Source organism: Lethenteron reissneri, unplaced genomic scaffold, assembly GCF_015708825.2.
Source record: "Lethenteron reissneri isolate LAM-NWPU_2019-01 unplaced genomic scaffold, ASM1570882v1 scaffold_1430, whole genome shotgun sequence".
NCBI classification, from domain to species: Eukaryota; Metazoa; Chordata; class Hyperoartia; order Petromyzontiformes; family Petromyzontidae; genus Lethenteron; species Lethenteron reissneri.
Genome location: NW_026891147.1, coordinates 115286 through 142380, shown reverse-complemented (window position 1 = coordinate 142380; position 27095 = coordinate 115286). Strand labels below are relative to the sequence as shown.

The following is a 27095-nucleotide window of genomic DNA, read 5'->3' as shown; positions in this document are numbered from 1 at the left end:
ACGAAGAACCAGTGGCATCTACATCTCCAGAGCGAGAAGAACCAGTGGCATCTACATCTACAGAACGTGAAGAACCAGTGGCATCTACATCTGCAGAGCGAGAAGAACCAGTGGCATCTACATCTGCAGAACGTGAAGAACCAGTGGTATCTACATCTGTAGAACGTGAAGAATCAGTGGCATCTACATCTGTAGAACGTGAACCGTGGCTTACATCTGTAACGTGCATCTACATCTGTAGAACGTGAAGAACCAGTGGCATCTACATCTGTAGAACGTGAAGAACCAGTGGCATCTACATCTGTAGAACGTGAAGAACCAGTGGCATCTACATCTGCAGAACGTGAAGAACCAGTGGTATCTACATCTGTAGAACGTGAAGAACCAGTGGCATCTACATCTGTAGAACGTGAAGAACCAGTGGTATCTACATCTGCAGAACGTGAAGAACCAGTGGCATCTACAGAACGTGAAGAACCAGTGGCATCTACATCTGCAGAACGTGAAGAACCAGTGGCATCTACATCTGCAGAGCGTGAAGAACCAGTGGCATCTACATCTGTAGAACGTGAAGAACCAGTGGCATCTACATCTGTAGAACGTGAAGAACCAGTGGCATCTACATCTGCAGAACGTGAAGAACCAGTGGTATCTACATCTGTAGAACGTGAAGAACCAGTGGCATCTACATCTGTAGAACGTGAAGAACCAGTGGCATCTACATCTGCAGAACGTGAAGAACCAGTGGCATCTACAGAACGTGAAGAACCAGTGGCATCTACATCTGCAGAACGTGAAGAACCAGTGGCATCTACATCTGCAGAACGTGAAGAACCAGTGGCATCTACATCTGTAGAACGTGAAGAACCAGTGGCATCTACATCTGTAGAACGTGAAGAACCAGTGGCATCTACATCTGCAGAACGTGAAGAACCAGTGGTATCTACATCTGTAGAACGTGAAGAACCAGTGGCATCTACATCTGTAGAACGTGAAGAACCAGTGGCATCTACATCTGCAGAACGTGAAGAACCAGTGGCATCTACAGAACGTGAAGAACCAGTGGCATCTACATCTGCAGAACGTGAAGAACCAGTGGCATCTACATCTGCAGAACGTGAAGAACCAGTGGCATCTACATCTGTAGAACGTGAAGAACCAGTGGCATCTACATCTACAGAACATGAAGAACCAGTGGCATCTACATCTACAGAACGTGAAGAACCAGTGGCATCTACATCTACAGAACGTGAGAAACCAGTGGCATCTATACCTGCAGAACATGAAGAACCAGTGGCATCTACATCTACAGAGCGAGAAGAACCAGTGGCATCTACATCTGTAGAACGTGAAGAACCAGTGGCATCTACATCTGTAGAACGTGAAGAACCAGTGGCATCTACATCTGCAGAACGTGAAGAACCAGTGGCATCTACAGAACGTGAAGAACCAGTGGCATCTACATCTGCAGAACGTGAAGAACCAGTGGCATCTACATCTGCAGAACGTGAAGAACCAGTGGCATCTACAGAACAGGGGAGGAGACGAGAGGAGGAGGAGAGACAGAGAAGGGCGGGCGGCGAAGAGAAAGGAAGACAGCGCGCGAGTCTGTGACGTGGGTCGCTCTACGCGCAGCAAACGCACGGAGAGACACGGAGAGACACGAGAGACACGGAGAGACACGGAGAGACACGGAGAGACACGAGAGACACGGAGAGACACGAGAGACACAGAACGGCCTTGAGGGTTTTATTTGTATTCTTGGTCCTTTTGGTAAAGTTACGTAGAAGGGAAATAATAAAATAAGAAAAATAAAACAATAAAATAATTTTCACGACGTTTCGGCCACAACGCAAGCAGCCGTCCTCAGGTGAAAACCAGGTCTGTCGGGGAGACAGCGTCTGAATGAAACAGCACACGGGCTTGGAGCATATATATAAGCTGGGCGCCTTGACAAAAGAATTTGCTTATCAAGAGTCATTTAGCATATTTATGGGAAATGCAGGAATGTGACTAGTACTACTTATGCCCGTGCATTATGCAGGATTAGCATTCAGACGCTGTCTCCCCTACGTGGTGACTTTACCGAAAAACCTAAGAGTATGAATCCTTGCAGTCACGAAAGCTTCAAATCTAAAACAAACCTTGTTGGCCGAGGCGACGGCGTCATTGCGTGCGACGCTGACAGGCTTTGCCCGAGGCAAGGCCGGAGAAACTTCCAGACCTCAAGAGGCAAATACCCCCCCACTCCTCCCCCCTTCTCTATTCAATGCGGGTCCCCCCACCCCCCCACCGCCCCCCCCACCCCCCTCAGTTTGACACGAAACTCCACAGCGACACGGCAAGTCCCCGCGCCGTTATCTTGCGGAACGTGGCACCGTTCGGCTCGTAAACAAGAAAAACCCGTAAAAACAAAGTTTTTCACTACAAATCCTTTATATGCGTGGAATCGGGGCGGCTAGAGTCCTCTCGTCCTCTGGCTTGAGACGGCTGCCACCTATAGGTCAGATGATTGTCTGGCAGCATTAAACAATTGGTAATTAAATATATATATATTTTCCTAAACAGTGTAAAATTTTGGAATTTTTTTTCTCACGAAAATGCATTGTCACGCACAACGAGTCTGTGTGCAAAATGTCAGCTCGATTGGATCACGGAAAGTGGGTTAAAAAACGACCGAAAGATTTGCACGGTCCTAAGCAAGCAAGCGAGTGAACTTAATATAAAGGATTTAAAAAAAAACACCGGCTCGCTGACAAACCGACAGACCTCCGGAAGACGAATTCGCTCGCGAGTAGAGGGAGTCCCTGCGACAAGCCAATTCGTGACTCGCGAAGGCAGGAAACCCCCCCTCGCCGTGCCCCGCCCACCCCAGCAAGCCACGCCCCCCTCGTTTAGCTCGCGATCGCCGCGAGGTCAAAATGCGCAAAAAAAACATAAAAAAGCAAAAAACGGCGGATTTTAAAGATTTGATTCTCTAATCCGAACCCCCGACAACTGAACAAACCTTTTTTGCCCGACTAGCTCGCTCGCTCGCTCACCCCGCCGCCGATTCCACCGTCAGCCGATCGCGCGTCGGGGTGGAGGGCGGGGCGAGAGAGGCACGCGCGGTACATGCGCTACCGGAGCTACGCGTTTAAACATTTTAAATCGTGATCGCACATCTATCTGGAACCACCACCACCCACCCCACCGCTACCCACTCTCTCTCTCTCTCTCTCCGGAGTACCATTTACCGTAGATTTGAAGCTTTCGTGACTGCAAGGGTTCATATTCTTAGGTTTTTACGGTAAAGTCACCGTGTAGGTAAAACATTAAAATTAATAAATAAATAAATAAAATAAAACAAAAATCACGGTCCCACCTGATGACGGAGACTTGTGTTGCCTCCGAAACGTCGTGATTTTTGTTTTATTTTATTTATTTTTATTAATTTTGATGTTTTACCTACACGGTGACTTTACCGAAAAAACCTAAGAATACCATTTACCGATTCGCGCCAATAACATTTATTGCACTAGGGGGTGGCGGGGGGTGGCGGGGAGGGAGCGTTACATTTGCTACGATGAAAAGCATCGTAAAAAAATAAGTGTATACGTACAACTATTCTCTAATACAATCGAGCCTCAAGGGATCAGACGGCCCCCTGCCGACCAATCGCGGTCTCTCGCTCGCCCCCCCCTCCGCCCCCCTCCACCAAGGGGCCGCTGCTACACGAGACGGGGCGTCTGGCGCGAGAAAGCAACGAGCGCAACTCTATTCTGCCTCCGCATATAAAAACAAACTTTGCCTAACGCCTACGCGTCTTCTTTCACGCGCCAATTTTACTAAAGTTCAGCTCACGCGAGAACTAAGCGTTTGTTAAACACGTGGCGGCGGCGGTGGCGGCGGTGACGACGACGCAGGCGGTAATCTCCAGCGACACGTCGTACGTGTAATATTGTCGGAGTTTGTGCTCGCGACGTCAACATTCCGGTTTTTTTGCCGACAGACCAACTGAAATGGCGTGCGCGCGTGTGCGTGGAGTTTTTTCCGCACCGCACGTAGTCGGCCGTGCTGATCGGAGGTGCGTTGGAAGGACAACAAAACCAAACACAAGAATCACTTCTAGAGAAATTGGTTCTCAATCGTGACCTTACCGAACGAACCAAAGAGTACGGATCCTTGCAGTCACGAAAACTTCAAGCTCCAGTTGGCTTCCTAATATCGGGCGCACGAGACGGGGAAGTGGCGATGGGGGCGATGTCGACGGAACCGCGGCGGATTCGCCCCGAGGCCCGAGCCCCGTCGTCGCCGCCGCTGCCGCCGCTGCCTTGCGAGCGGCGCTCTCACACGCCGCTCTACTCCATCACGCGGCCGTCCGCTCGCTCGTAGGGCGGCCTGCCCGGGGGGGCGCCCCTCGGCCCGCCGGGGCCCGTCGGCCCGCCCGGGGCCGGGCGTCGCAGAGCCGCCAGGAGGCCGTCGGAGGGCGTCGCCGCAGAGCCGATGGAGGTGCGGGTGCTGGGCGGGTCGTGGGTCGCGGGCGGGAGGCTCGTCGACGCGGGGAGGCAGTCGTCCATCCTGCGGTGGGAGGCGAGAGAGCGGAGGGAGGGAGGTGAGGGAGGGAGGTGAGGGAGGTGAGGGAGGCGAGGGAGGGAGGGAGGCGAGAGAGGGAGCAGAGAGAGCGGAGGGAGGGAGGGAGAGAGGGAGGGAGGGGAGGGAGGGAGAAAGCAGAGAGAGCGGAGGGAGGGAGGGAGATAGGGAGGGAGGGGAGGGAGGGAGCAGAGAGAGTGGGTGGGTGAGTGGGTGAGTGGGTGAGTGGGTCAGTGGGTGAGTGGGTGAGTGGGTGAGTGGGTCAGTGGGTGAGTGGGTCAGTGAGTGAATGGGTGAGTGGGTGGGTGAGTGGGTTGAGTGAGTGAATGGGTGAGTGAGTGGGTGGGTGAGTGGGTGAATGGGTGAGTGAATGGGTGAGTGGGTGAGTGGGTGGGTGAGTGGGTGAGCGAGTGAGCGGGTGAGTGGGTGAGCGAGTGAGTGGGCGAGTGGGCAAGCGGGTCAGTGGGTGAGTGGGTCAGTGGGTGAGTGGGTCAGTGGGTGAGTGAGTGGGTGAGTGGGTGAGTGGGTGAGTGGATGAGTGGGCGAGTGAGCGAGTGAGTGGGTGAGTGAGTGGGTGGGTGAGTGGGTGAATGGGTGAGTGAATGGGTGAGTGGGTGAGTGGGTGGGTGAGTGGGTGAGCGAGTGAGCGGGTGAGTGGGTGAGCGAGTGAGTGGGCGAGTGGGCAAGCGGGTCAGTGGGTGAGTGGGTCAGTGGGTGAGTGGGTCAGTGGGTGAGTGAGTGGGTGAGTGGGTGAGTGGGTGAGTGGGTGAGTGGATGAGTGGGCGAGTGAGCGAGTGAGTGGGTGAGTGAGTGGGTGAGCGAGTGAGTGGGCGAGTGGGTCAGTGGGTGAGCGAGTGAGTGGGTGAGCGAGTGAGTGGGCGAGTGGGTCAGTGGGTGAGCGAGTGGGTGGGTGAGCGAGTGGGTGGGTGAGTGGGTGAGTGGGCGAGCGGGGGAGTGGGTGAGTGGGTGGGTGAGTGGGTTGAGTGAGTGAGTAAGCGAGTGGGTGAGTGGGTGGGTGAGTGGGTTGAGTGAGTGGGTGAGTGAGTGGGTGAGTGGGTGAGTGGGTGGGTGAGTGGGTTGAGTGAGTGGGTGGGTGAGTGAGTGAGTGAGTAGGTGAGTTAGTGACTGAGTGGGTGAGTGAGTGGGTGAGCGAGTGAGTGGGTGAGTGAGTGGGTGAGCGAGTGAATGACTGGGTGAGCGAGTGGGTGGGTGAGTGAGTGAGTGAGTGGGTGAGTGAGTGGGTGAGTGAATGGGTGAGTGAATGGGTGAGTGAGTGAGTAAGCGAGTGGGTGAGTGGGTGGGTGAGTGGGTTGAGTGAGTGGGTGAGTGAGTGGGTGAGTGGGTGAGTGGGTGGGTGAGTGGGTTGAGTGAGTGGGTGAGTGAGTGAGTGAGTAGGTGAGTTAGTGACTGAGTGGGTGAGTGAGTGGGTGAGCGAGTGAGTGGGTGAGTGAGTGGGTGAGCGAGTGAGTGGGTGAGTGAGTGGGTGAGTGAATGGGTGAGTGAATGGGTGAGTGAGTGAGTAAGCGAGTGGGCGAGCGAGTGAGTGAGTGAGTGGGCGAGTGTGCGAGGGAGCGGGTGGGCCGTCACCAGACGTCGTTGCGACGGTCGTGGTGCCGCCCCGGCTTGCGCTTGAGCAGCCGGTACCAGAGGAGGAAGCCGGTCGCAGCGACGACGAGCAGCACGCCCATCAGGGCGCCCGGCACGAGGCCGGCGTCACTGCTCGCTGCACGCGGCACACGCACACACGCACACATCACACACACACACACGCACACATCACACACACACACACGCACACACACACGCACACATCACACGCACACACACACGCACACACACACGCACACACACACGCACGCACACACGCACACACACACGCACGCACACACACGCGCACACACACACACACACGCACACACACACACGCACACACACACACACGCACACACACACGCATCACACACACACACACGCATCACACACACACACGCACACACACACACACGCATCACACACACACACGCACACACACACGCACACACACACACACGCACACACACACACACGCACACACACACACACGCACACACACACTCACACACACACACACGCACACACACACGCACACGCACACACACACACACGCATCACACACACACACGCACACACACACACACGCACACACACACACACACACGCACACACACACACACGCACACACACACGCACACACACACACACACACGCACACACACACACACACGCGCGCACACACACACACGTACACACACACACGCGCGTGTGGGCGTAGCGAGAGTCGGACTCACGTGTCACGACGGACAGCAGGACGACGCACGACCTCCAGCCCACGCGGTTGCTCGCGTTGCACCGGTACAGCCCCGAGTGGCTAACACTCACGTCCCTGATGCGCAGCGTTCCTCCTGCGCTCAACAAGCGGAAATATCCCACCGCCCTCCTGTGGGTCTCTATGCGAGACTATGGGTCTCTGTGTGAGTCTATGGGTCTCTGTGTGAGTCTGTGGGTCTCTATGTGAGTCTATGGGTCTCTATGGGTCTCTATGCGACACTACGGGTCTCTATGTGAGTCTATGGGTCTCTATGCGAGACCACGGGTCTCTGTGTGAGTATATGGGTCTCTGTGTGAGTCTATGGGTATCTGTGTGAGTCTATGGGTCTCTGTGTGAGTCTATGGGTATCTGTGTGAGTCTGTGGGTCTCTGTGTGAGTCTGTGGGTCTCTGTGTGAGTCTATGGGTCTCTGTGTGAGTCTGTGGGTCTCTATGCGAGACTATGGGTCTCTGTGTGAGTCTGTGGGTCTCTGTGTGAGACTATGGGTCTCTGTGTGAGACTATGGGTCTCTGTGTGAGTCTGTGGGTCTCTATGCGAGACTATGGGTCTCTGTGTGAGTCTGTGGGTCTCTGTGTGAGACTATGGGTCTCTGTGTGAGACTATGGGTCTCTGTGTGAGTCTGTGGGTCTCTATGCGAGACTATGGGTCTCTGTGTGAGTCTGTGGGTCTCTGTGTGAGACTATGGGTCTCTGTGTGAGACTATGGGTCTCTGTGTGAGTCTGTGGGTCTCTGTGTGAATCTGTGGGTCTCTGTGTGAGTCTATGGGTCTCTGTGTGAGACTCTGGGTCTCTGTGTGAGTCTGTGGGTCTCTGTGTGAGACTCTGGGTCTCTATTAGAGTCTATGGGTCTCTGTGTGAGTCTATGGGTCTCTGTGTGAGTCTGTGGGTCTCTATGTGAGTCTATGGGTCTCTATGCGAGACCACGGGTCTCTGTGTGAGTATATGGGTCTCTGTGTGAGTCTATGGGTATCTGTGTGAGTCTATGGGTCTCTGTGTGAGTCTATGGGTATCTGTGTGAGTCTGTGGGTCTCTGTGTGAGTCTGTGGGTCTCTGTGTGAGTCTATGGGTCTCTGTGTGAGTCTGTGGGTCTCTGTGTGAGTCTATGGGTCTCTGTGTGAGTCTATGGGTCTCTGTGGGAGTCTGTGGGTCTCTGTGTGAGACTATGGGTCTCTGTGTGAGTCTATGGGTCTCTGTGTGAGTCTATGGGTCTCTGTGCGAGTCTATGGGTCTCTGTGGGAGTCTGTGGGTCTCTGTGTGAGACTATGGGTCTCTGTGTGAGTATATGGGTCTCTGTGTGAGTCTATGGGTCTCTGTGCGAGTATATGGGTCTCTGTGTGAGTCTATGGGTCTCTATGTGAGTCTATGGGTCTCTGTGTGAGTCTGTGGGTCTCTGTGTGAGTCTGTGGGTCTCTGTGTGAGACTATGGGTCTCTGTGTGAGTCTATGGGTCTCTGTGTGAGTCTATGGGTCTCTGTGCGAGTATATGGGTCTCTGTGTGAGTCTATGGGTCTCTATGTGAGTCTATGGGTCTCTATGTGAGTCTATGGGTCTCTGTGTGAGTCTGTGGGTCTCTGTGTGAGTCTGTGGGTCTCTGTGTGAGTCTGTGGGTCTCTGTGTGAGACTCTGGGTCTCTATTAGAGTCTATGGGTCTCTGTGTGAGTCTGTGGGTCTCTATGTGAGTCTATGGGTCTCTATGTGAGTCTATGGGTCTCTATGTGAGTCTATGGGTCTCTGTGTGAGTCTGTGGGTCTCTGTGTGAGTCTGTGGGTCTCTGTGTGAGACTATGGGTCTCTGTGCGAGTATATGGGTCTCTGTGTGAGTCTATGGGTCTCTGTGTGAGTCTATGGGTCTCTGTGCGAGTATATGGGTCTCTGTGTGAGTCTATGGGTCTCTGTGTGAGTCTGTGGGTCTCTGTGTGAGTCTATGGGTCTCTATGTGAGTCTATGGGTCTCTATGTGAGTCTATGGGTCTCTGTGTGAGTCTGTGGGTCTCTATGTGAGTCTGTGGGTCTCTTTGGGTGTCTGTGCGAGTCTATGGGTCTCTGTGTGAGTCTATGGGTCTCTATGTGAGTCTATGGGTCTCTGTGTGAGACTATGGGTCTCTATGGGTCTCTGTGTGAGTATATGGGTCACTGTGTGAGTCTGTGGGTCTCTATGAGAGTCTATGGGTCTCTGTGTGAGTCTATGGGTCTCTGTGTGAGTCTGTGGGTCTCTATGTGAGTCTATGGGTCTCTATGTGAGTATATGGGTCTCTGTGTGAGTCTATGGGTCTCTATGGGAGTCTATGGGTCTCTGTGTGAGACTGTGGGTCTCTATGCGAGTCTATGGGTCTCTATGTGAGTCTATGGGTCTCTGTGTGAGACTATGGGTCTCTGTGTGAGTCTGTGGGTCTCTGTGTGAGTCTATGGGTCTCTATGTGAGTCTATGGGTCTCTATGAGAGTCTATGGGTGTCTGTGCGAGTCTATGGGTCTGTGTGAGTCTATAGGTCTCTATGCGAGTCTATGGGTCTCTGTGTGAGTCTGTGGGTCTCTATGCGAGTCTATGGGTCTCTGTGTGAGTCTATGGGTCTCTATGTGAGTCTATGGGTCTCTATGTGAGTCTGTGGGTCTCTGTGTGAGTCTGTGGGTCTCTGTGTGAGTCTATGGGTCTCTGTGTGAGTCTATGGGTCTCTGTGTGAGTCTATGGGTCTCTATGCGAGTCTATGGGTCTCTATGTGAGTCTATAGGCCTCTATGTGAGTCTATGGGTCTCTGTGTGAGACTATGGGTCTCAGTGTGAGTCTATGCGTCTCTATGTGAGTCTATGGGTCTCTATGAGAGTCTATGGGTCTCTATGAGAGTCTATGGGTCTCTGTGTGAGACTATGGGTCTCTGTGGGAGTCTATGGGTCTCTATGTGAGTCTATGGGTCTCTATGAGAGTCTATGGGTCTCTGTGTGAGTCTATGGGTCTCTGTCGGAGTCTATGGGTCTCTGTGGGAGTCTATGGGTCTCTGTGTGAGAATATGGGTCTCTATGTGAGTCTAAGGGTCTCTATGTGAGTCTATGGGTCTCTATGAGAGTCTATGGGTCTCTATGAGAGTCTATGGGTCTCTATGTGAGTCTATGGGTCTCTATGTGAGTCTAAGGGTCTCTATGTGAGTCTATGGGTCTCTATGTGAGTCTATGGGTCTCTATGTGAGACTATGGGTCTCTATGTGAGTCTATGGGTCTCTATGAGAGTCTATGGGTCTCTATGAGAGTCTATGGGTCTCTGTGTGAGTCTATGGGTCTCTGTGTGAGACTATGGGTCTCTATGAGAGTCTATGGGTCTCTGTGTGAGTCTATGGGTCTCTATGCGAGTCTATGGGTCTCTATGGGTCTCTATGTGAGTCTATGGGTCTCTGTGTGAGTCTGTGGGTCTCTATGTGAGTCTATGGGTCTCTATGAGAGTCTATGGGTCTCTATATGAGTCTATGGGTCTCTGTGTGAGTCTATGGGTCTCTGTGTGAGTCTGTGGGTCTCTATGTGAGTCTATGGGTCTCTATGCGAGTCTATGGGTCTCTATGGGTCTCTATGTGAGTCTATGGGTCTCTGTGTGAGTCTGTGGGTCTCTATGTGAGTCTATGGGTCTCTGTGTGAGTCTATGGGTCTCTATGCGAGTCTATGGGTCTCTATGGGTCTCTATGTGAGTCTATGGGTCTCTGTGTGAGTCTGTGGGTCTCTATGTGAGTCTATGGGTCTCTATGAGAGTCTATGGGTCTCTATATGAGTCTATGGGTCTCTGTGTGAGTCTATGGGTCTCTGTGTGAGTCTGTGGGTCTCTATGTGAGTCTATGGGTCTCTATGCGAGTCTATGGGTCTCTATGGGTCTCTATGTGAGTCTATGGGTCTCTGTGTGAGTCTGTGGGTCTCTATGTGAGTCTATGGGTCTCTATGAGAGTCTATGGGTCTCTGTGTGAGTCTGTGGGTCTCTATGTGAGTCTATGGGTCTCAACAATCATCGTCGTCGTCATCATCATCATCATCGTCGTCGTCGTCATCATCATCGTCATCATCATCGTCATCATCATCATCGTCGTCGTCATCATCATCATCATCATCGTCATCATCATCGTCGTCGTCATCATCGTCGTCATCATCGTCGTCATCATCGTCATTATCGTCATCATCATCGTCATCATCGTCATCGTCGTCATCATCGTCATCATCATCATCGTCATCATCATCGTCATCATCATCATCATAGCCATCATCATCATCATCGTCGTCATCATCATCATCATCGTCATCATCATCATCATCATCGTCATCATCGTCATCATCGTCATCATCGTCATCATTGTCATCATCATCGTCATCATCATCACCGTCACAGGTGGCACCCACTCAGCACGGACGGTAATGGCTCCTCTGCGCCGCCCTTGCTCCACTCGTAGCTGATGGGCGACGTCCCCTCTGCGGACTGGCACTGCAGCGACAGCTCCTTGCCCTGCTGCGCCGAACCGTTCACCACGCAGACTGGCTGGGTCGGCTTCACTGCACCAGGTGGGAGAGTGGGTGGGTGGGTGGTGGGGGGTGCAGGAGCAAGGGGTCACAACAGTTCCAAGCGCTCATATTCTTGGGTTGTTTCGGTAAAGTCACGTGGGTAAAAAAAATTAAAATTAATAAAAAGCAAAATAAAAATAAAATAAATATCACGACAAGAAAAAATTAACCCGTAAAAACAAAGTTTTTCACTCTAAATCCTTTATATGCGTGGCGGCTAGAGTCCTCTCGTCCTCTGGCTTGAGATGGCTGCCACCTATGGGTCAGATGATTGTCTACCAGTATTAAGCAATTGGTAATTAAATATTTAATTAGTTTTCCCTAAACAGTGTACAATTTTTGAAAAAATTTTCACGAACATTAATTGTCTCGCACAACGAGTCTGTGTGCAAAACGTCAGCTCGATTGGATCACGGGAAGTGGGGTAAAAAACGAGCGAAAGATTTGCACGGTCCTAAGCAAGCAAGCAAGCACGCAAGCAAGCGAACTTAATATAAAGGATTTAATAAAACACAATAAAATAATTCTCACGATGTTTCGGCCACAACGCAAGCAGCCGTCCTCAGGTGGAGACCAGGTCTGTCGAGGCGACAGAGTCTGAATGAAACAGCACACGTGCTTGGAGCATATATATATAAGCTGGGCGCCCAGCTTATATATATGTAGAGGAGTAGTGGAGAGTGGTGGCGTCGTGTGCGCTGTCAGGTGCGGTGACCTCACGGGACGTGGGGTCGCACGCGCTGGGCAGTGCACGCGACATCACCCCTCCGAGGGTATATAAGGGAGACCCCGTAACGTAAGCGGGGTCACTGGAGGAACGGGGATAGTGGAAGGGGTAAAGAGGGAACCAGGGATAGTGATAAGTGTTAATAAACCCTGGCGGAAGCCCCTAACTCAACCTCCGTCTCCGAGTACCTCCGTCTACGATACAACAACTGGTGTCAGAAGTTTACACCGTCGCCAACATGTATAAAGCGGGCGCACGGCGTAGGAACCCACCGGCACATGACTTGGAGGGCGCCGAAGGCGGAGAGGAGGCTCCAGCAGTGACCCCGGAGCCCGGGACCCCGGTGACGGTTCCCGTGGAGACGAGCGGGCCGGAGCGGGAGGAGTCGGCTGCGGGGAGTGCCAGCTCACCGCCGCCGCCAGAGACGGAGAGCGTCCCCGCAGCTCTGCTGCAGCAGCTCCTGCAGGCGGTGGGGCAGCTGACAGCCAGGTTGGCCAAGGTGGAGGCGCGGACGCAGCCAACCGCCCCGCACGCGGGACGGGAGCAACTGTCAACTGCCAACGTTGAAAGCGCCGCAGTTTTCCCAGCGACCGCTCCACCGGAAATGGCCGCCATGTTGGCTGCGACTCAATCCGCGGCGGCCATGTTGGCTCGGGAGCCATATGCGGCCGCTGCTACGGCTGCCATGGCGACCGCGACGCCGCGTCTCTCCACCGACGCGGCCGGGATTTCTCGGCACGCCGCTCCTGCGAGACCAGCCGCCGGCGACGACGCGGCTCTACATCAAGCTGCACCCGCCGGGGGGGCCCCAGCGACCGCTCCACCGGAAATGGCCGCCATGTTGGCTGCGACGCAATCCGCGGCGGCCATGTTGGCTCGGGAGCCATATGCGGCCGCTGCTACGGCTGCCATGGCGACCGCGACGCCGCGTCTCTCCACCGACGCGGCCGGGATTTCTCGGCACGCCGCTCCTGCGAGACCAGCCGCCGGCGACGACGCGGCTCTACATCAAGCGGCGCCCGCCGGGGGGGCCCAGGGTAAGTACGCGCGTGCCGTCCTCGCCGGGCCGCCGGGGTGGGCAGCGGCGGCTGCTGCTGCCCCGTACATCGCTGTGCCGCCGGAATGGGCCGCGGGTGCTGCCGCGGCTCAACCTGTCGCTGCGCTCACGGGGCCGGACACCGGCGATGCCGCGGCTCTGCACCTCGCCGTGCCTGCGTCCCTTCTCATGGATGACGCCGCAGCTGCGTGTTATTCTGCCGCGTCTTCGGCGTGGCCCATGGAGGCTGCAACGCCGTGGCGCCTCGCCGCGTCGCGAGAGGTTGCCGCGGCTGCGGCCGCTGTCCCGCACCTCGCTGCGCTGGCGGGGAGGGCCGCGGGGGCCACCGCGGCTCCGTGTTTTACCGCCGCGTCTACGGCGTGGCCCGGGGAGGCCGCAACGCCGTGGTGCCTCGCCGCATCGCGAGAGGTTGCCGCGGCTGCGGCCGCTGTCCCGCACCTCGCTGCGCCGGCGGGGTGGGCCGCGGGGGCCGCTGCAGGCCCGAATTACACCGCCGCGTCTTCGGCGTGGCCCGTTGAGGCTGCAACGCCGTGGTCCCTCGCCGCGTCGCGGGACGACGCCGTGGCTTCGTACGCCGCCGCTGACCGGTGGGTCGCGAAAGCGCAGGCGCCTTCACACTTTGCTGCGCCTACGGCGTGGCCCAAGGGGGCCGCAACTCAGCCACAATTCGCTGCGCCTACGGAGTGGCCCATGGGGGCCGCAACTCAGCCACAATTCGCTGCGCCTACGGCGTGGCCCATGGGGGCCGCAAATCAGCCACAATTCGCTGCGCCTACGGCGTGGCCCATGGGGGCCGCAGCACCACCGCACCTTTCCGCGTCTTCGGCGTGGCCCGCGGGAGCCGCAATGCTGCCACCGCCGCAACACGTCGCGTCCGCTGGGTGGCCCGCAGGTGCCGCTTGGCTTCCACACCTCGCGGCGCCGCGCGGCCAATGGCAGCGCAGGTTACCCGACGTTGCGCCGTTTGTCGCGCAAGGGGGCGACTGGTCGGCCTTCCAGGACCGGTTCGACGCGGCATACATGTCGGTCGGCTGGTCCATGGAGGAGGCCTTGCCGGCGCTTCCGACCTGCTTGGACGAAAGGGCTCTGCAGGCCTTCAAGTCCATCCATCCGGCCAATCGGGCTACACTCCCGGCGGCCTATATCCAAATGGCCAACGTTTTTGAGCCGCCGTCCACCGCGCAGCTAAAGTTTTCATTGCGGCGGCGGGAGGAGGGGGAACTGCCGCTGGCCTTCCGCTGCTCGCTCCTGGCCCTGGCGCAGGCTGCATACCCTGACCTGTACGGCAGGGCACTTGATTCTATGGCCTTGGGGAAGCTGCTTGACCTGGCAAGGGAGCTAGGAATTGCTCTGTCGATCAACAATGATCGGCAGATCACATCCTTGGCGGTCGCAGAAAACATTCAGGCGCACCTCTCCCTCCGCCAACGGCCTCAGATGGCGGCGTGTGCGGGGATCCTGGCGCCGGACGGGGGGGACACCCTCGCGGCCCTGGCGATGCCCGATCGTCGAGGAAGGGGGACGGGTGGTCGCCGTCCGGAGCAGCGGGGGCGGCCGGGACCTTCCCGTCCACAGGAGGCGGACACGGTGGCCTGCTTCCGCTGTGGTCAGCGGGGCCACATTGAGCGGGGCTGCCGGAATGCCCCGGGGGCCTTTGGAAAAGGGACTCCACCTTCTCCCAGACCCTCCTTGGCATCGGGTTCGGGGCCCCAGGCGAGTCGCGACGCATCATCTGCGCGGCCGCTCCCTTCACCTCATGCATCTAGTGGGGCTAGGGCCCATCGTCATGGGGTTGTCCTCGAAGGGTCGGGTGCACCATCGTCATCACCCCCTCAATGGCCCAGACAGACCCGCCACTGGGATGCGCTTGCGCATAGGATGGTGGCGGCAGCTGCCGGCTCCTCAGCGGTGGCAGGATATGTGCAAGGGGTGCACGTTCGCCTCCTGGTGGATACGGGGGCGTCGGCCACCATTATTTCTGAGGCCATTTTTGGGCTGCTACCCCGCAGCGTGGGTCCATTAAGGCCGGTTCGCGGGGCTTGTGTCGCCGCGAACGGCGGCAGTTTGGGCATCCTGGGCCACGTTGTAGCGTCGGTTCGGGTTGACGAGATTGAGTTGGCCGGGCCGATTTTGGTCTCCAGGACCTTGGCAGTGCCATGCCTCTTGGGGACCGACTTTTTGTCTAGGATGCCCATCCGAATTCTCGTTGACCAGGGCTGTGTGGAAATGCCGTCAGGGAGGCGGCTGCAATTCCTACAATCACCTACCGTCCTGTCTCCCTTGGTCGCCGGTGTACGGGCCTTGAATAAAGTGCCGGTGACCGTACCACCGGCGTCACAAATCCTGATACCCCTTAGGTTGCGCAAACCGCTCGAAATGGGCTCCACGGAGACGGGTATCCTCCTGTCCCCGTCAAGCTACTTTTCAAGGACGAAGGGGTTGGTGGGCGCCTTGACAGCCGTGTCGGGGGGCCAGGACCTTTTTTTGCAGGTCCTCAATTCGGGACCCTTGCCGGTCATAGTCCCGGCCGGCGCCGTCCTGGCACACGCAATCCCGGCTCCTCCACCCGAGAGCGCTGCCCCGGATGGAGGGGTCGTGGCGGGCGTGATGCGCACGGGGGACCCCGACGCATCATGGATCGCCACGTTGTGCGACGAGAATGCCTCGTTGTCCTTCGGGGAACGTCGGCAACTCCGCGACCTCATCGAACGGTTCACCGATGTGTTCAGCCAAAGTAAGTTTGATCTGGGTCGCACTACTCTTTTGGACCACCACATAGACACGGGCGACGCGGCCCCCATTCGACTTAATTCCCATCGCTTTAGCCCAGCGGAAAAAGATCATGTCCGCTCGGCTGTCGAGGAAATGTTGGCGGCGGACATCATCTCCCCATCTACTAGCCCTTGGGGTGCCCCCATTGTGCTAGTCAAGAAACGGGACGGGAGTCTCCGGTTCTGCGTCGATTTTCGTAGATTGAACAAGATCTCGGTGGCTGATGCATATCCATTGCCTCGCATGGATGATTCCTTGGACGCCCTCTCGGGCGCGCGGTTCTTTTCGACTTTAGATTTGCTCTCCGGCTTCTGGCAATTGCCACTGGATGAGGCCTCTAGACCCAAAACAGCGTTCCGCACGCCCCAGGGGTTGTTCGAGTTCAATCGGCTTCCTATGGGTCTCCATTCGGCCCCGGCCACCTTCCAGCGTCTCATGGAGATGGTCTTGGCGGGGCTGCAGTGGGAGTCTTGTCTAATCTACTTGGATGACGTTATTGTTTTTGGCCGTACGTTTGGCGAGCACTTGCAACGCCTGAGGCGGTGTTCGTCAAAGTGCGTGCTGCTGGCTTGAAATTCAAACCCCAGAAATGCCACTTGCTACAACCATCGGTGAGGTATTTGGGACACATTGTTAGCACGTCAGGTGTCGCCACGGACCCGGATAAAACGGCTTGTGTCCGGACGTGGCCGACTCCCACATCTGTCGCGGAGGTGCGTAGCTTCGTTGGATTCGCATCGTACTATCGCCGGTTTGTCCGCGATTTTGCGACAATTGCGAAGCCACTGCACGCCCTTTCCGCCAAAGGACAAAGGTTTCACTGGGGCGCGGAGGAGGAGGCGGCTTTTGCGGCGCTTCGCACGGCCTTGGCGGATGCGCCGCCCTTGGGGTACCCGGATTTTACGAAACCCTTCCTGCTCGATACCGATGCCAGCGACACGGGAATTGGGGCTGTCCTGGCCCAGGTGGTCGACGGGGTTGAGAGGGTGGTAGCCTATGGCAGTCGCGTTCTGTCCTCGACGGAACAGCGATATTGTGTGACCCGGAGGGAGCTTTTGGCCATAGTTTATTTTGTTCAGTTGTATAGACCATATTTGTACGGTAGGCTGTTTACGGTCCGAACCGACCACGCGGCCCTGCAATATTCGCTGAAGATTAGTCAGCCCTCGGGTCAGCTGTCTCGCTGGCTCGAAGTGCTCCAGGATTACCCTTTTGATGTAATCCATAGGAAGGGGACACAGCATGGAAATGCGGACGGTTTATCCCGATTGCCGGCAGGCGGCGGGTGTGCTTGCGCCCTGGGCTCTAGCCGTTGCAAGGCCCCAGGGGACGCCGCGGCCCAGTTGGTCGCGTCGGCCGAGGCGGACACCCCTCCAGGTGCGGCGTCGACCGCAGATTTCGGCCTTGGACTTCCCCGGGAGGTATGGTCCGGCTTGCAGATGGAGGATTCCTCTCTGCTGAAGCTACGGCGCCGTGTCGGACATAACGCCCGGAGCTTAGCTTCGTCGGCTGCCCCGGCGATCGCCGTGCATGACGGACTACTCATGCGTTGGGATGCCCAATTGGAACGCTATTGTGTGGTTGTGCCCACTAGCCTGCGTGGTAAATTAACCCGAGCCATTCACGAGAAGCTTATGCACCTTGGCTACCACAAGACCTTATTGACCCTTAAGCGGGACTATTACTGGCCGGGTGTTGAGGGTGACGTAGCACTGATTTTGAAGGGTTGCCACGACTGCGCGCGGAGGAAGGCCCCAGTTGTCCAGGACCGGGCCCCGCTGCAGTCCATCCGGGTTTCTCGCGTTAATGAGCTCGTGGCGCTCGACATTTTGGGGCCATTCCCTGCATCCCAACGGGGCCACAAATACCTCTTGGTGGGCGTTGAGTACCTCACACGTTGGCCCATGGCATGGCCTTTGGTCGATCAGTTGGCCTCTTCTATCACCGAGGCCTTCGTCCAGGGATACGTGTTTGACAAGGGCGCGCCGGAACAATTGTTGACTGACCAGGGGCGGAATTTCTCGTCTAGGTTGCTCAAGGAGGTGTGTGACCTCCTTGGCACCAAGAAAATCCGCACCTCGCCCTACCACCCCCAGTCAGATGGGATGGTAGAGCGCTTGAACCGCACCCTTACGTCCATGCTGTGCCACCAGGTGAACACGTCCCAGTCAGACTGGGACCTGTTCGTCCCGGGGGTCTTGGCGGCGTATCGGTTGGCCCCTCATGCCTCCACGGGATTTTCGCCTTTTTATTTAATGTACGGTAGGGAACCGGAGCCCCCGGTGCACGTCCAGATGGACGTTGGCTCCTCCAAGAAGGGGTCGTCGGTGCCGACCCCTTTGAAGGTCGCACTTGACCGGCTGCGCGAGGCGCGACAGGCCGCTGCCGAGAATTCCGCAAGCCGGCAGGCGGCTAATGAGCGGCTGCCAAAACACCAGGCAGCTGGCCTCCCGTGGGTAGCGGGTCAAAAAGCGTGGCTGCATTGTCCCCAGGTCCCCGTTGGCACATCGGCCAAATTGCATCGCCCTTGGCAGGGACCCGTGGAGGTTGTGGAGGTCCGCCGGCCGCAATGCGTCCGGATTCGATTCGGTCGCAGGCAGTGGATAGTGCACCCGTCCCGGCTCAAACGTTATGTTCCATCTACCCTGGGGGATCCACCCCCAATTCCGGAGCGGCCGGCTGATGATGTATCCGGCGTGCCTGACCGGCCGGGTCTCGTTGACGGAGGTGACGTCCGACCTGTGTGTGTGCCCCCAGGCCCCTCCCGAGTGAGGCCGACAGAGACCCCCCAGGCACCGGAGGCCACGGCGGTGGGCCTGTTGCCCGCTGACGGCCCACCTGCACGGGTGGCGGACACCGCACGAGGGAGCGGGCCAGCAGCGCATACCCGCTCGAGGGGGGTGCGGCTCCGGTGACGGCCCTGATGGCCGTTCAGCGGGCCTAGCCCCTGGCGCCCGTTCGGCGCTATCCGGCGGATGAGGCCTTCGGGCTCTATTTGTTTTGTTTTTTTGTTGTTACTGTTCTGCTTGAAGGGCCGTGCTGCCCTAAGGTTGATTGCAGCCGGGTCGGCTGTTTTTTTTTTACGGGGGGGGGTGATGTAGAGGAGTAGTGGAGAGTGGTGGCGTCGTGTGCGCTGTCAGGTGCGGTGACCTCACGGGACGTGGGGTCGCACGCGCTGGGCAGTGCACGCGACATCACCCCTCCGAGGGTATATAAGGGAGACCCCGTAACGTAAGCGGGGTCACTATAGGAACGGGGATAGTAAACAGGGTGAAGAGGGAACCAGGGATAGTGAGAGGGATCAAATAGGGAGTCTGGGGAGAAGCCGGTGGTAGCCGAAGAGGTGCTTCTCTCTCCGGTCGGTGGAGTCGGCAGACTCCACGATCCGACACGAGAGAGAGACCGGAGCTAGCCGGCAGGGACCCAGACTCAGAGTAGGACCCCTAGCCCCTGGGAGTTGTGTACCCTGTGTAGTTTTGACCAAGAGTAATAAACCCTGGCGGAAGCCCCTAACCATACCTCCGTCTCCGAGTACGTCCGTCGGTAGCTTCTCTACATATATATGCTCCAAAGAACCAAGAAGATGAATCGCTGCAGTCACGAAAGAAGCTTTAAATCGAAATAAAAATCACGACGTTTCGGAGGCAAACACAAGCTTCTTCAGGTGGAACCGTCACAGCAGGCGCTTGCTTTTATCAATTTTACATTTTTTTCCTATCTTCTTGGTTCTTTCGGTAAAGTCATGTAGAAGGGAAGTAATACATTATTGTGTTTTATTTTTATTATTTTATTTATTACTTCCCTTCTACGTGACTTTACCGAAAGAACCAAGAAGATGAATCCCTGCAGTCACGAAAGCTTTACATCGAAATCTACGTGACTTTGCCGAAAAAACCTAACAATATGAATACTTGCAGTCAACGAAAGCTTCAAATCTAGAGTCCCAAGTGCTCTCTGTTGCGCGCGGTTTCGCGCGGTTGCTCTCGTGACGGGCGCACGTACAACGGGAAGACACTGGGGCTGTACAATTATTTTTTTAATCATCTCGGTGGAAAACTAATTTCTTTACACGTTTAATACAACAGGTCCCTGCGGGGTGGGCTGGTAGGAACGAACAACCAAAGAATATAAACATAATGTAACGTTACACTTGTTTAGCCAGGAAAGCCTCACTGAGTCTAAAGGTTTTTGTAGGGTCCTGCCAAGTGTTTGCAGTAGGGGGCGATGTTGCTGCACCTAATCGGACGATACGAAGGGAGAGTTTGAGGCCTAGTTCTAGGCTTCAGGCCTAGCTGTAGGCTTTAGGCCGCTGTGAGTTAATTTTTAATTTAAATGTTTTCATTATTTATGTAAAAGCTTTAGATTTAAATGTTTCTATTTAAAAACATGAGGGAATGTAACATTGTTAAACATTAACTCCCTTTCACACACGCGGGGGTACGATACGAAGGGAGAGTTTGAGGACTAGTCTAGGCTTTAGGCCGAGCTGTAGGCTTTAGGCCGCTGTGAGTTAATTTTTAATTGAAATGTTTTAATTAAAAACTATCTCAGGGAATTATAAGGGAATGTTACACTTGTTTAGCCAGGAAAGCCTCACTGAGTCTAAAGGTTTTTGTAGGGTCATGCCAAGTGTTTGCAGTAGGGGGCGATGTTGCTACACGGACGGACAGACGGACGGACGATACAATCTATTGTAGGCTGGTTCACTTCGCTCCTACCAGTAAAATATCAGTTCAACACGTACGTAGTAGGAGGCTTTCGCGACCGATATCATCCGTAAGAGGTTTTTAGGTGAGATCGCGTAAATATTAAATGTGTCGTTAAAACCCTCCACCACCCGGCACGGCCAACTAGTGAGGGTTGTCACGTAAACACAACGTGACAATTCGTCACTAGCACAGCACTAGTGTGTAGTGTATAGTGTAGTGTGTAGTGTATAGTGTAGTGTATAGTGTAGTGTGTAGTGTATAGTGTGTAGTGTAGTGTATAGTGTAGTGTGTAGTAGTGTGTAGTGTATAGTGTAGTGTATAGTGTAGTGTATAGTGTAGTGTGTAGTGTAGTGCAGTGTATAGTATAGTGTATAGTGTAGTGTATAGTGTAGTGTGTAGTGTAGTGTATAGTGTAGTGTGTAGTGTAGTGTGTAGTGTAGTGTATAGTGTAGTGTATAGTGTAGTGTATAGTATTGTATAGTGTAGTGTATAGTGTAGTGTATAGTGGAGTGTATAGTGTAGTGTATAGTGTAGTGTATAGTGTAGTGTGTAGTGTATAGTGTAGTGTATAGTGTAGTGTATAGTAGTGTATAGTGTAGTGTAGTGTGTAGTAGTGTATAGTGTAGTGTATAGTGTAGTGTAGTGTGTAGTGCAGTGTATAGTGTAGTGTATAGTAGTGTATAGTGTAGTGTATAGTGTAGTGTATAGTGTAGTGTATAGTGTAGTGTATAGTAGTGTAGTATACAGTAGTGTAGTGTATAGTGTAGTGTATAGTAGTGTATAGTGTAGTGTATAGTGTAGTGTATAGTGTAGTGTACTAGTACAGCACTAGTGTATAGTGTAGTGTATAGTGTAGTGTATAGTGTAGTGTATAGTAGTGTAGTGGCATAGTAGTGTATAGTGTAGTGTATAGTGTAGTGTATAGTGTAGTGTGTAGTGTAGAGTGTAGTGTATAGTGTAGTGTATAGTGTAGTGTATAGTAGTGTATAGTGTAGTGTATAGTGTAGTGTATAGTAGTGTATAGTGTAGTGTATAGTGTAGTGTATAGTAGTATATAGTGTAGTGTATAGTAGTGTATAGTGTAGTGTATAGTGTAGTGTATAGTAGTGTATAGTAGTGTATAGTGTAGTGTATAGTAGTGTATAGTGTAGTGTATAGTGTAGTGTATAGTGTAGTGTAGTGTGTATAGTAGTGTATAGTGTAGTGGCATAGTAGTGTATAGTGTAGTGTATAGTGTAGTGTATAGTGTAGTGTATAGTGTAGTGTGTAGTGTATAGTGTAGTGTATAGTGTAGTGTATAGTGTGTAGTGTATAGTGTAGTGTGTAGTGTAGTGTATAGTGTATAGTAGTGTATAGTGTAGTGTATAGTAGTGTAGTGTATAGTGTAGTGTATAGTGTAGTGTATAGTGTATAGTAGTGTATAGTGTAGTGTATAGTCTAGTGTATAGTGTAGTGTGTATAGTAGTGTAGTGTATAGTAGTGTATAGTGTAGTGTATAGTGTAGTGTATAGTAGTGTAATGGCATAGTAGTGTATAATGTAGTGTATAGTGTAGTGTATAGTGTAGTGGCATAGTAGTGTATAGTGCAGTGTATAGTGTAGTGTACAGTAGTGTATAGTGTAGTGTATAGTGTAGTGTATAGTGTAGTGTATAGTAGTGTAGTGTATAGTAGTGTAGTGTATAGTGTAGTGTATAGTAGTGTTATAGTGTATAGTAGTGTAGTGTATAGTGTAGTGTATAGTAGTGTATAGTGTAGTGTATAGTGTATAGTAGTGTAGTGTATAGTATAGTGTATAGTAGTGTATAGTGTAGTGTATAGTAGTGTATAGTGTAGTGTATAGTAGTGTATAGTGTAGTGTATAGTGTAGTGTGTAGTAGTGTATAGTGTAGTGTATAGTAGTGTATAGTGTAGTGTATAGTGTAGTGTATAGTGTAGTGTGTAGTAGTGTATAGTGTAGTGTATAGTGTAGTGTATAGTGTAGTGTATAGTGTAGTGTACTAGTACAGCACTAACCGGTGTGTTGGAGAGCAAAGCCACAACATTTACAATCCGAGTTCGACGCGCTCTGTGCGCTACGGTACGAAAGAAGTTCAACGTACAATTCGCAGAGACCCACAACACCCAGACCCAGAGACCCGCAGAGAGCCACAGAGACCCACAGAGACCCACAGAGACCCACAGAGACACTCACAGAGACCCACATAGACCTGCAGAGACCCACAGAGACCCACAGAGACACTCACAGAGACCCACAGAGACCCACAGAGACCCGCAGAGACCCACAGAGACACTCACAGAGACCCACAGAGACACTCACAGAGACCCACATAGACCCGCAGGCACAGAGACCCACAGAGACCCAAAGAGAACCACAGAGACCCACAGGCACAGAGACACTCACAGAGACCCACAGAGACCCACAGAGAACCGCAGAGACCCGCAGGCACAGAGACACTCACAGAGACCCACAGAGACCCACAGAGACACTCACAGAGACACTCACAGAGACCCACAGAGACACTCACAGAGACCCACAGAGACCCACAGAGACCCACAGAGACACTCACAGAGACCCACAGAGACCCACAGAGACCCACAGAGACCCACAGAGACACTCACAGAGACCCACAGAGACCCACAGAGACACCCACAGAGACCCACAGAGACACTCACAGAGACACTCACAGAGACCCACAGAGACACCCACATAGACCCGCAGAGACCCACAGAGACACTCACAGAGACCCACACGTGCGTGTGCGTGCGTGTGCGTGAGTGTGCGTGAGTGTGCGTGCGTGTGCGTGCGTGTACGTGAGTGTGCGTGCGTGTGCGTGCGTGTGCGTGCGTGTATGTGAGTGTGCGTGCGTGTGCGTGAGTGTGCGTGCGTGTACGTGCGTGTACATGCGTGTACGTGCGTGTACGTGCGTGTACGTGAGTGTGCGTGCGTGTGCGTGCGTGTACGTGCGTGTACGTGCGTGTACGTGAGTGTGCGTGCGTGTGCGTGAGTGTGCGTGCGTGTACGTGCGTGTGCGTGCGTGTACGTGCGTGTGCGTGCGTGTGCGTGCGTGTGCGTGAACGTGCGTGTGCGTGCGTGTGCGTGAGTGTACGTGCGTGTGCGTGAGTGTGCGTGAGTGTACGTGCGTGTACGTGCGTGTGCGTGCGTGTGCGTGCGGTACGTGCTGGTGCGTGCGTGTGCGTGCGTGTGCTGTGCCGTGTACGTGCGTGTTGCGTGCGTGTACGTGCGTGTGCGTGCGTGTACGTGCGTGTACGTGTACGTGCGTGTACGTGCGTGTACGTGCGTGTACGTGTACGTGCGTATACATGCGTGTACGTGCGTGTACGTGCGCGCGCGTGTGTACGTGCGTGTACGTGCGTGTGCGTGCGTGCGTACGTGTACGTGCGTGCGTATACATGCGTGCGTGTACGTGCGTGCGTGCACGTGTGTCCTGCGTGCGTACGTGTACGTGCGTGCGTGGACGTGCGTGCACGTGCGTGCGTGTACGTGCGTGCGTGTACGTGCGTGTACGTGCGTGCACGTGCGTGCGTGTACGTGCGTGTACGTGCGTGCGTGCGTGTACGTGCGTGTGCGTGCGTGTGCGTGTGCGTGCGTGGTACGTGCGTGTACGTGCGTGTACGTGTACGTGCGTATACATGCGTGTACGTGCGTGTACGTGCGTATACATGCGTGTACGTGCGTGTACGTGCGTGTACGTGCGTGACGTGACGTGCGTATACATGCGTGTACGTGCGTGTACGTGCGTGTACGTGCGTGTACGTGTACGTGCGTATACATGCGTGTACGTGCGTGTACGTGCGTGTACGTGCGTGTACGTGTACGTGCGTATACATGCGTGTACGTGCGTGTACGTGCGCGTGCGTGTGTACGTGCGTGTAGGTGCGTGTGCGTGCGTGCGTACGTGTACGTGCGTGCGTATACATGCGTGCATGTACGTGCGTGCACGTGTGTCTGCGTGCGTACGTGTACGTGCGTGCGTATACATGCGTGCATGTACGTGCGTGCACGTGTGTCTGCGTGCGTACGTGTACGTGCGTGCGTGTACGTGCGTGCGTGTACGTGCGTGCACGTGTGTCTGCGTGCGTACGTGTACGTGCGTGCGTATACATGCGTGCGTGTACGTGCGTGCGTGCACGTGTGTCTGCGTGCGTACGTGTACGTGCGTGCGTGTACGTGCGTGTACGTGCGTGCGTGTACGTGCGTGTACGTGCGTGCGTGTACTGCGTGCGTGTACGTGCGTGTACGTGCGTGCGTGTACGTGCGTGTACGTGCGTGCGTGCGTGTACGTGCGTGTACGTGCGTGTACGTACGTGCGTGTACGTGCGTGCGTGTACGTGCGTGTACGTGCGTGCGTGTACGTGCGTGTGCGTGCGTGTACGTGCGTGTACGTACGTGCGCGTGCGTGTACGTGCGTGCGTGTACGTGCGTGTACGTGCGTGCGTGTACGTGCGTGTACGCGCGTGCGTGTACGTGCGTGTACGTGCGTGCGTGTACGTGCGTGTACGCGCGTACGTGTACGTGCGTGTACGTGCGTGCGTGTACGTGCGTGTACGTGCGTGTACGTGCGTGCACGTGCGTGTACGTGCGTGTGCGTGCGTGTACGTGTGTGCGTGCGTGTGCGTGCGTGTGCGTGCGTGTACGTGCGTGTACGTGCGTGTACGTGTACGTGCGTATACACGTACACGCACGTGCGTGCGTGTACGTGCGTGCGTGTACGTGCGTGTACGTGCGTGCACGTGCGTGCGTGTACGTGCGTGTACGTGCGTGTACGTGTACGTGCGTATACATGCGTGTACGTGCGTGTACGTGCGTGTACGTGCGTGTATGTGTACGTGCGTATACATGCGTGTACGTGCGTGTACGTGCGCGTGCGTGTGTACGTGCGTGTAGGTGCGTGTGCGTGCGTGTACGTGCGTGCGTATACATGCGTGCATGTACGTGCGTGCACGTGTGTCTGCGTGCGTACGTGTACGTGCGTGCGTGTACGTGCGTGCGTGCGTGTACGTGCGTGTACGTGCGTGTACGTACGTGCGTGTACGTGCGTGCGTGTACGTGCGTGTACGTGCGTGCGTGTACGTGCGTGTGCGTGCGTGTACGTGCGTGTACGTACGTGCGCGTGCGTGTACGTGCGTGCGTGTACGTGCGTGTACGTGCGTGCGTGTACGTGCGTGTACGCGCGTACGTGTACGTGCGTGTACGTGCGTGCGTGTACGTGCGTGTAAGCGCGTACGTGTACGTGCGTGTACGTGCGTGCGTGTACGTGCGTGTACGTGCGTGTACGTGCGTGCACGTGCGTGTACGTGCGTGTGCGTGCGTGTACGTGTGTGCGTGCGTGTGCGTGCGTGTGCGTGCGTGTACGTGCGTGTACGTGCGTGTACGTGTACGTGCGTATACACGTACACGCACGTGCGTGCGTGTACGTGCGTGCGTGTACGTGCGTGTACGTGCGTGCACGTGCGTGCGTGTACGTGCGTGTACGTGCGTGTACGTGTACGTGCGTATACATGCGTGTACGTGCGTGTACGTGCGTGTACGTGCGTGTATGTGTACGTGCGTATACATGCGTGTACGTGCGTGTACGTGCGCGTGCGTGTGTACGTGCGTGTAGGTGCGTGTGCGTGCGTGTACGTGCGTGCGTATACATGCGTGCATGTACGTGCGTGCACGTGTGTCTGCGTGCGTACGTGTACGTGCGTGCGTGTACGTGCGTGCGTGTACGTGCGTGCACGTGTGTCCTGCGTGCGTACGTGTACGGCGTGCGTATACATGCTGGCGTGTACGTGCGTGCGTGCACGTGTGTCTGCGTGCGTACGTGTACGTGCGTGCGTGTACGTGCGTGTACGTGCGTGCGTGTACGTGCGGTACGTGCGTGCGTGTACGTGCGTGTACGTGCGTGCGTGTACGTGCGTGTACGTGCGTGCGTGTACGTGCGTGCGTGTACGTGCGTGCGTGTACGTGCGTGTGCGTGCGTGTACGTGCGTGCACGTACGTGCGCGTGCGTGTACGTGCGTGCGTGTACGTGCGTGTACGTGCGTGCGTGTACGTGCGTGTACCGCGTACGTGTACGTGCGTGTACGTGCGTGCGTGCACGCACGTATACGTGCGTGCACGTGTGCGTGCGTGTGCGTACGTGTACGTGCGTGTACGTGCGTGCGTGTACGTGCGTGTACTTGCGTGTACGTGCGTGCACGTGTGTGTACGTGCGTGTGCGTGCGTGTACGTGCGTGTGCGTGCGTGTGCCGTGCGTGCGTGTACGTGCGTGTACGTGCGTGTATGTGAGTGTGCGTGCGTGTGCGTGAGTGTGCGTGCGTGTACGTGCGTGTGCGTGCGTGTACGTGCGTGGTGCGTGCGTG

General features: G+C 55.1%; 2 protein-coding genes across 2 annotated transcripts in view; one reads left to right on the top strand and one right to left on the bottom strand.

The window, feature by feature from the left end:
* Positions 1 to 2068: 2068 nt before the first annotated feature.
* Positions 2069 to 27095, bottom strand: part of LOC133362303 (coxsackievirus and adenovirus receptor-like) — a 33090-nt gene continuing 8063 nt past the window's right edge. Inside the window, exons 4-7 of the mRNA XM_061581228.1 lie at positions 11302 to 11451; positions 6900 to 7013; positions 6160 to 6295; positions 2069 to 4560 (exon numbers count right to left, since the gene is read on the bottom strand). Of these exons, the coding sequence (XP_061437212.1) occupies positions 4341 to 4560; positions 6160 to 6295; positions 6900 to 7013; positions 11302 to 11451 (620 nt within the window). The 3' untranslated portion in view covers positions 2069 to 4340. The remainder of the gene's footprint in view (positions 4561 to 6159; positions 6296 to 6899; positions 7014 to 11301; positions 11452 to 27095) is intronic.
* Positions 14027 to 19522, top strand: LOC133362301 (uncharacterized). The gene is made up of 2 exons (XM_061581226.1): positions 14027 to 14957; positions 18774 to 19522. The coding sequence occupies exons 1-2, from the start codon at positions 14031 to 14033 to the stop codon at positions 18786 to 18788; spliced, it is 942 nt and encodes a 313-aa protein (XP_061437210.1). The 5' UTR covers positions 14027 to 14030; the 3' UTR covers positions 18789 to 19522.

Excerpts from the sequence above, each read along its gene's own strand:
- LOC133362301 (XM_061581226.1), top strand. The coding sequence starts at position 14,031 with ATGGGGGCCGCAGCACCACCGCACCTTTCCGCGTCTTCGGCGTGGCCC.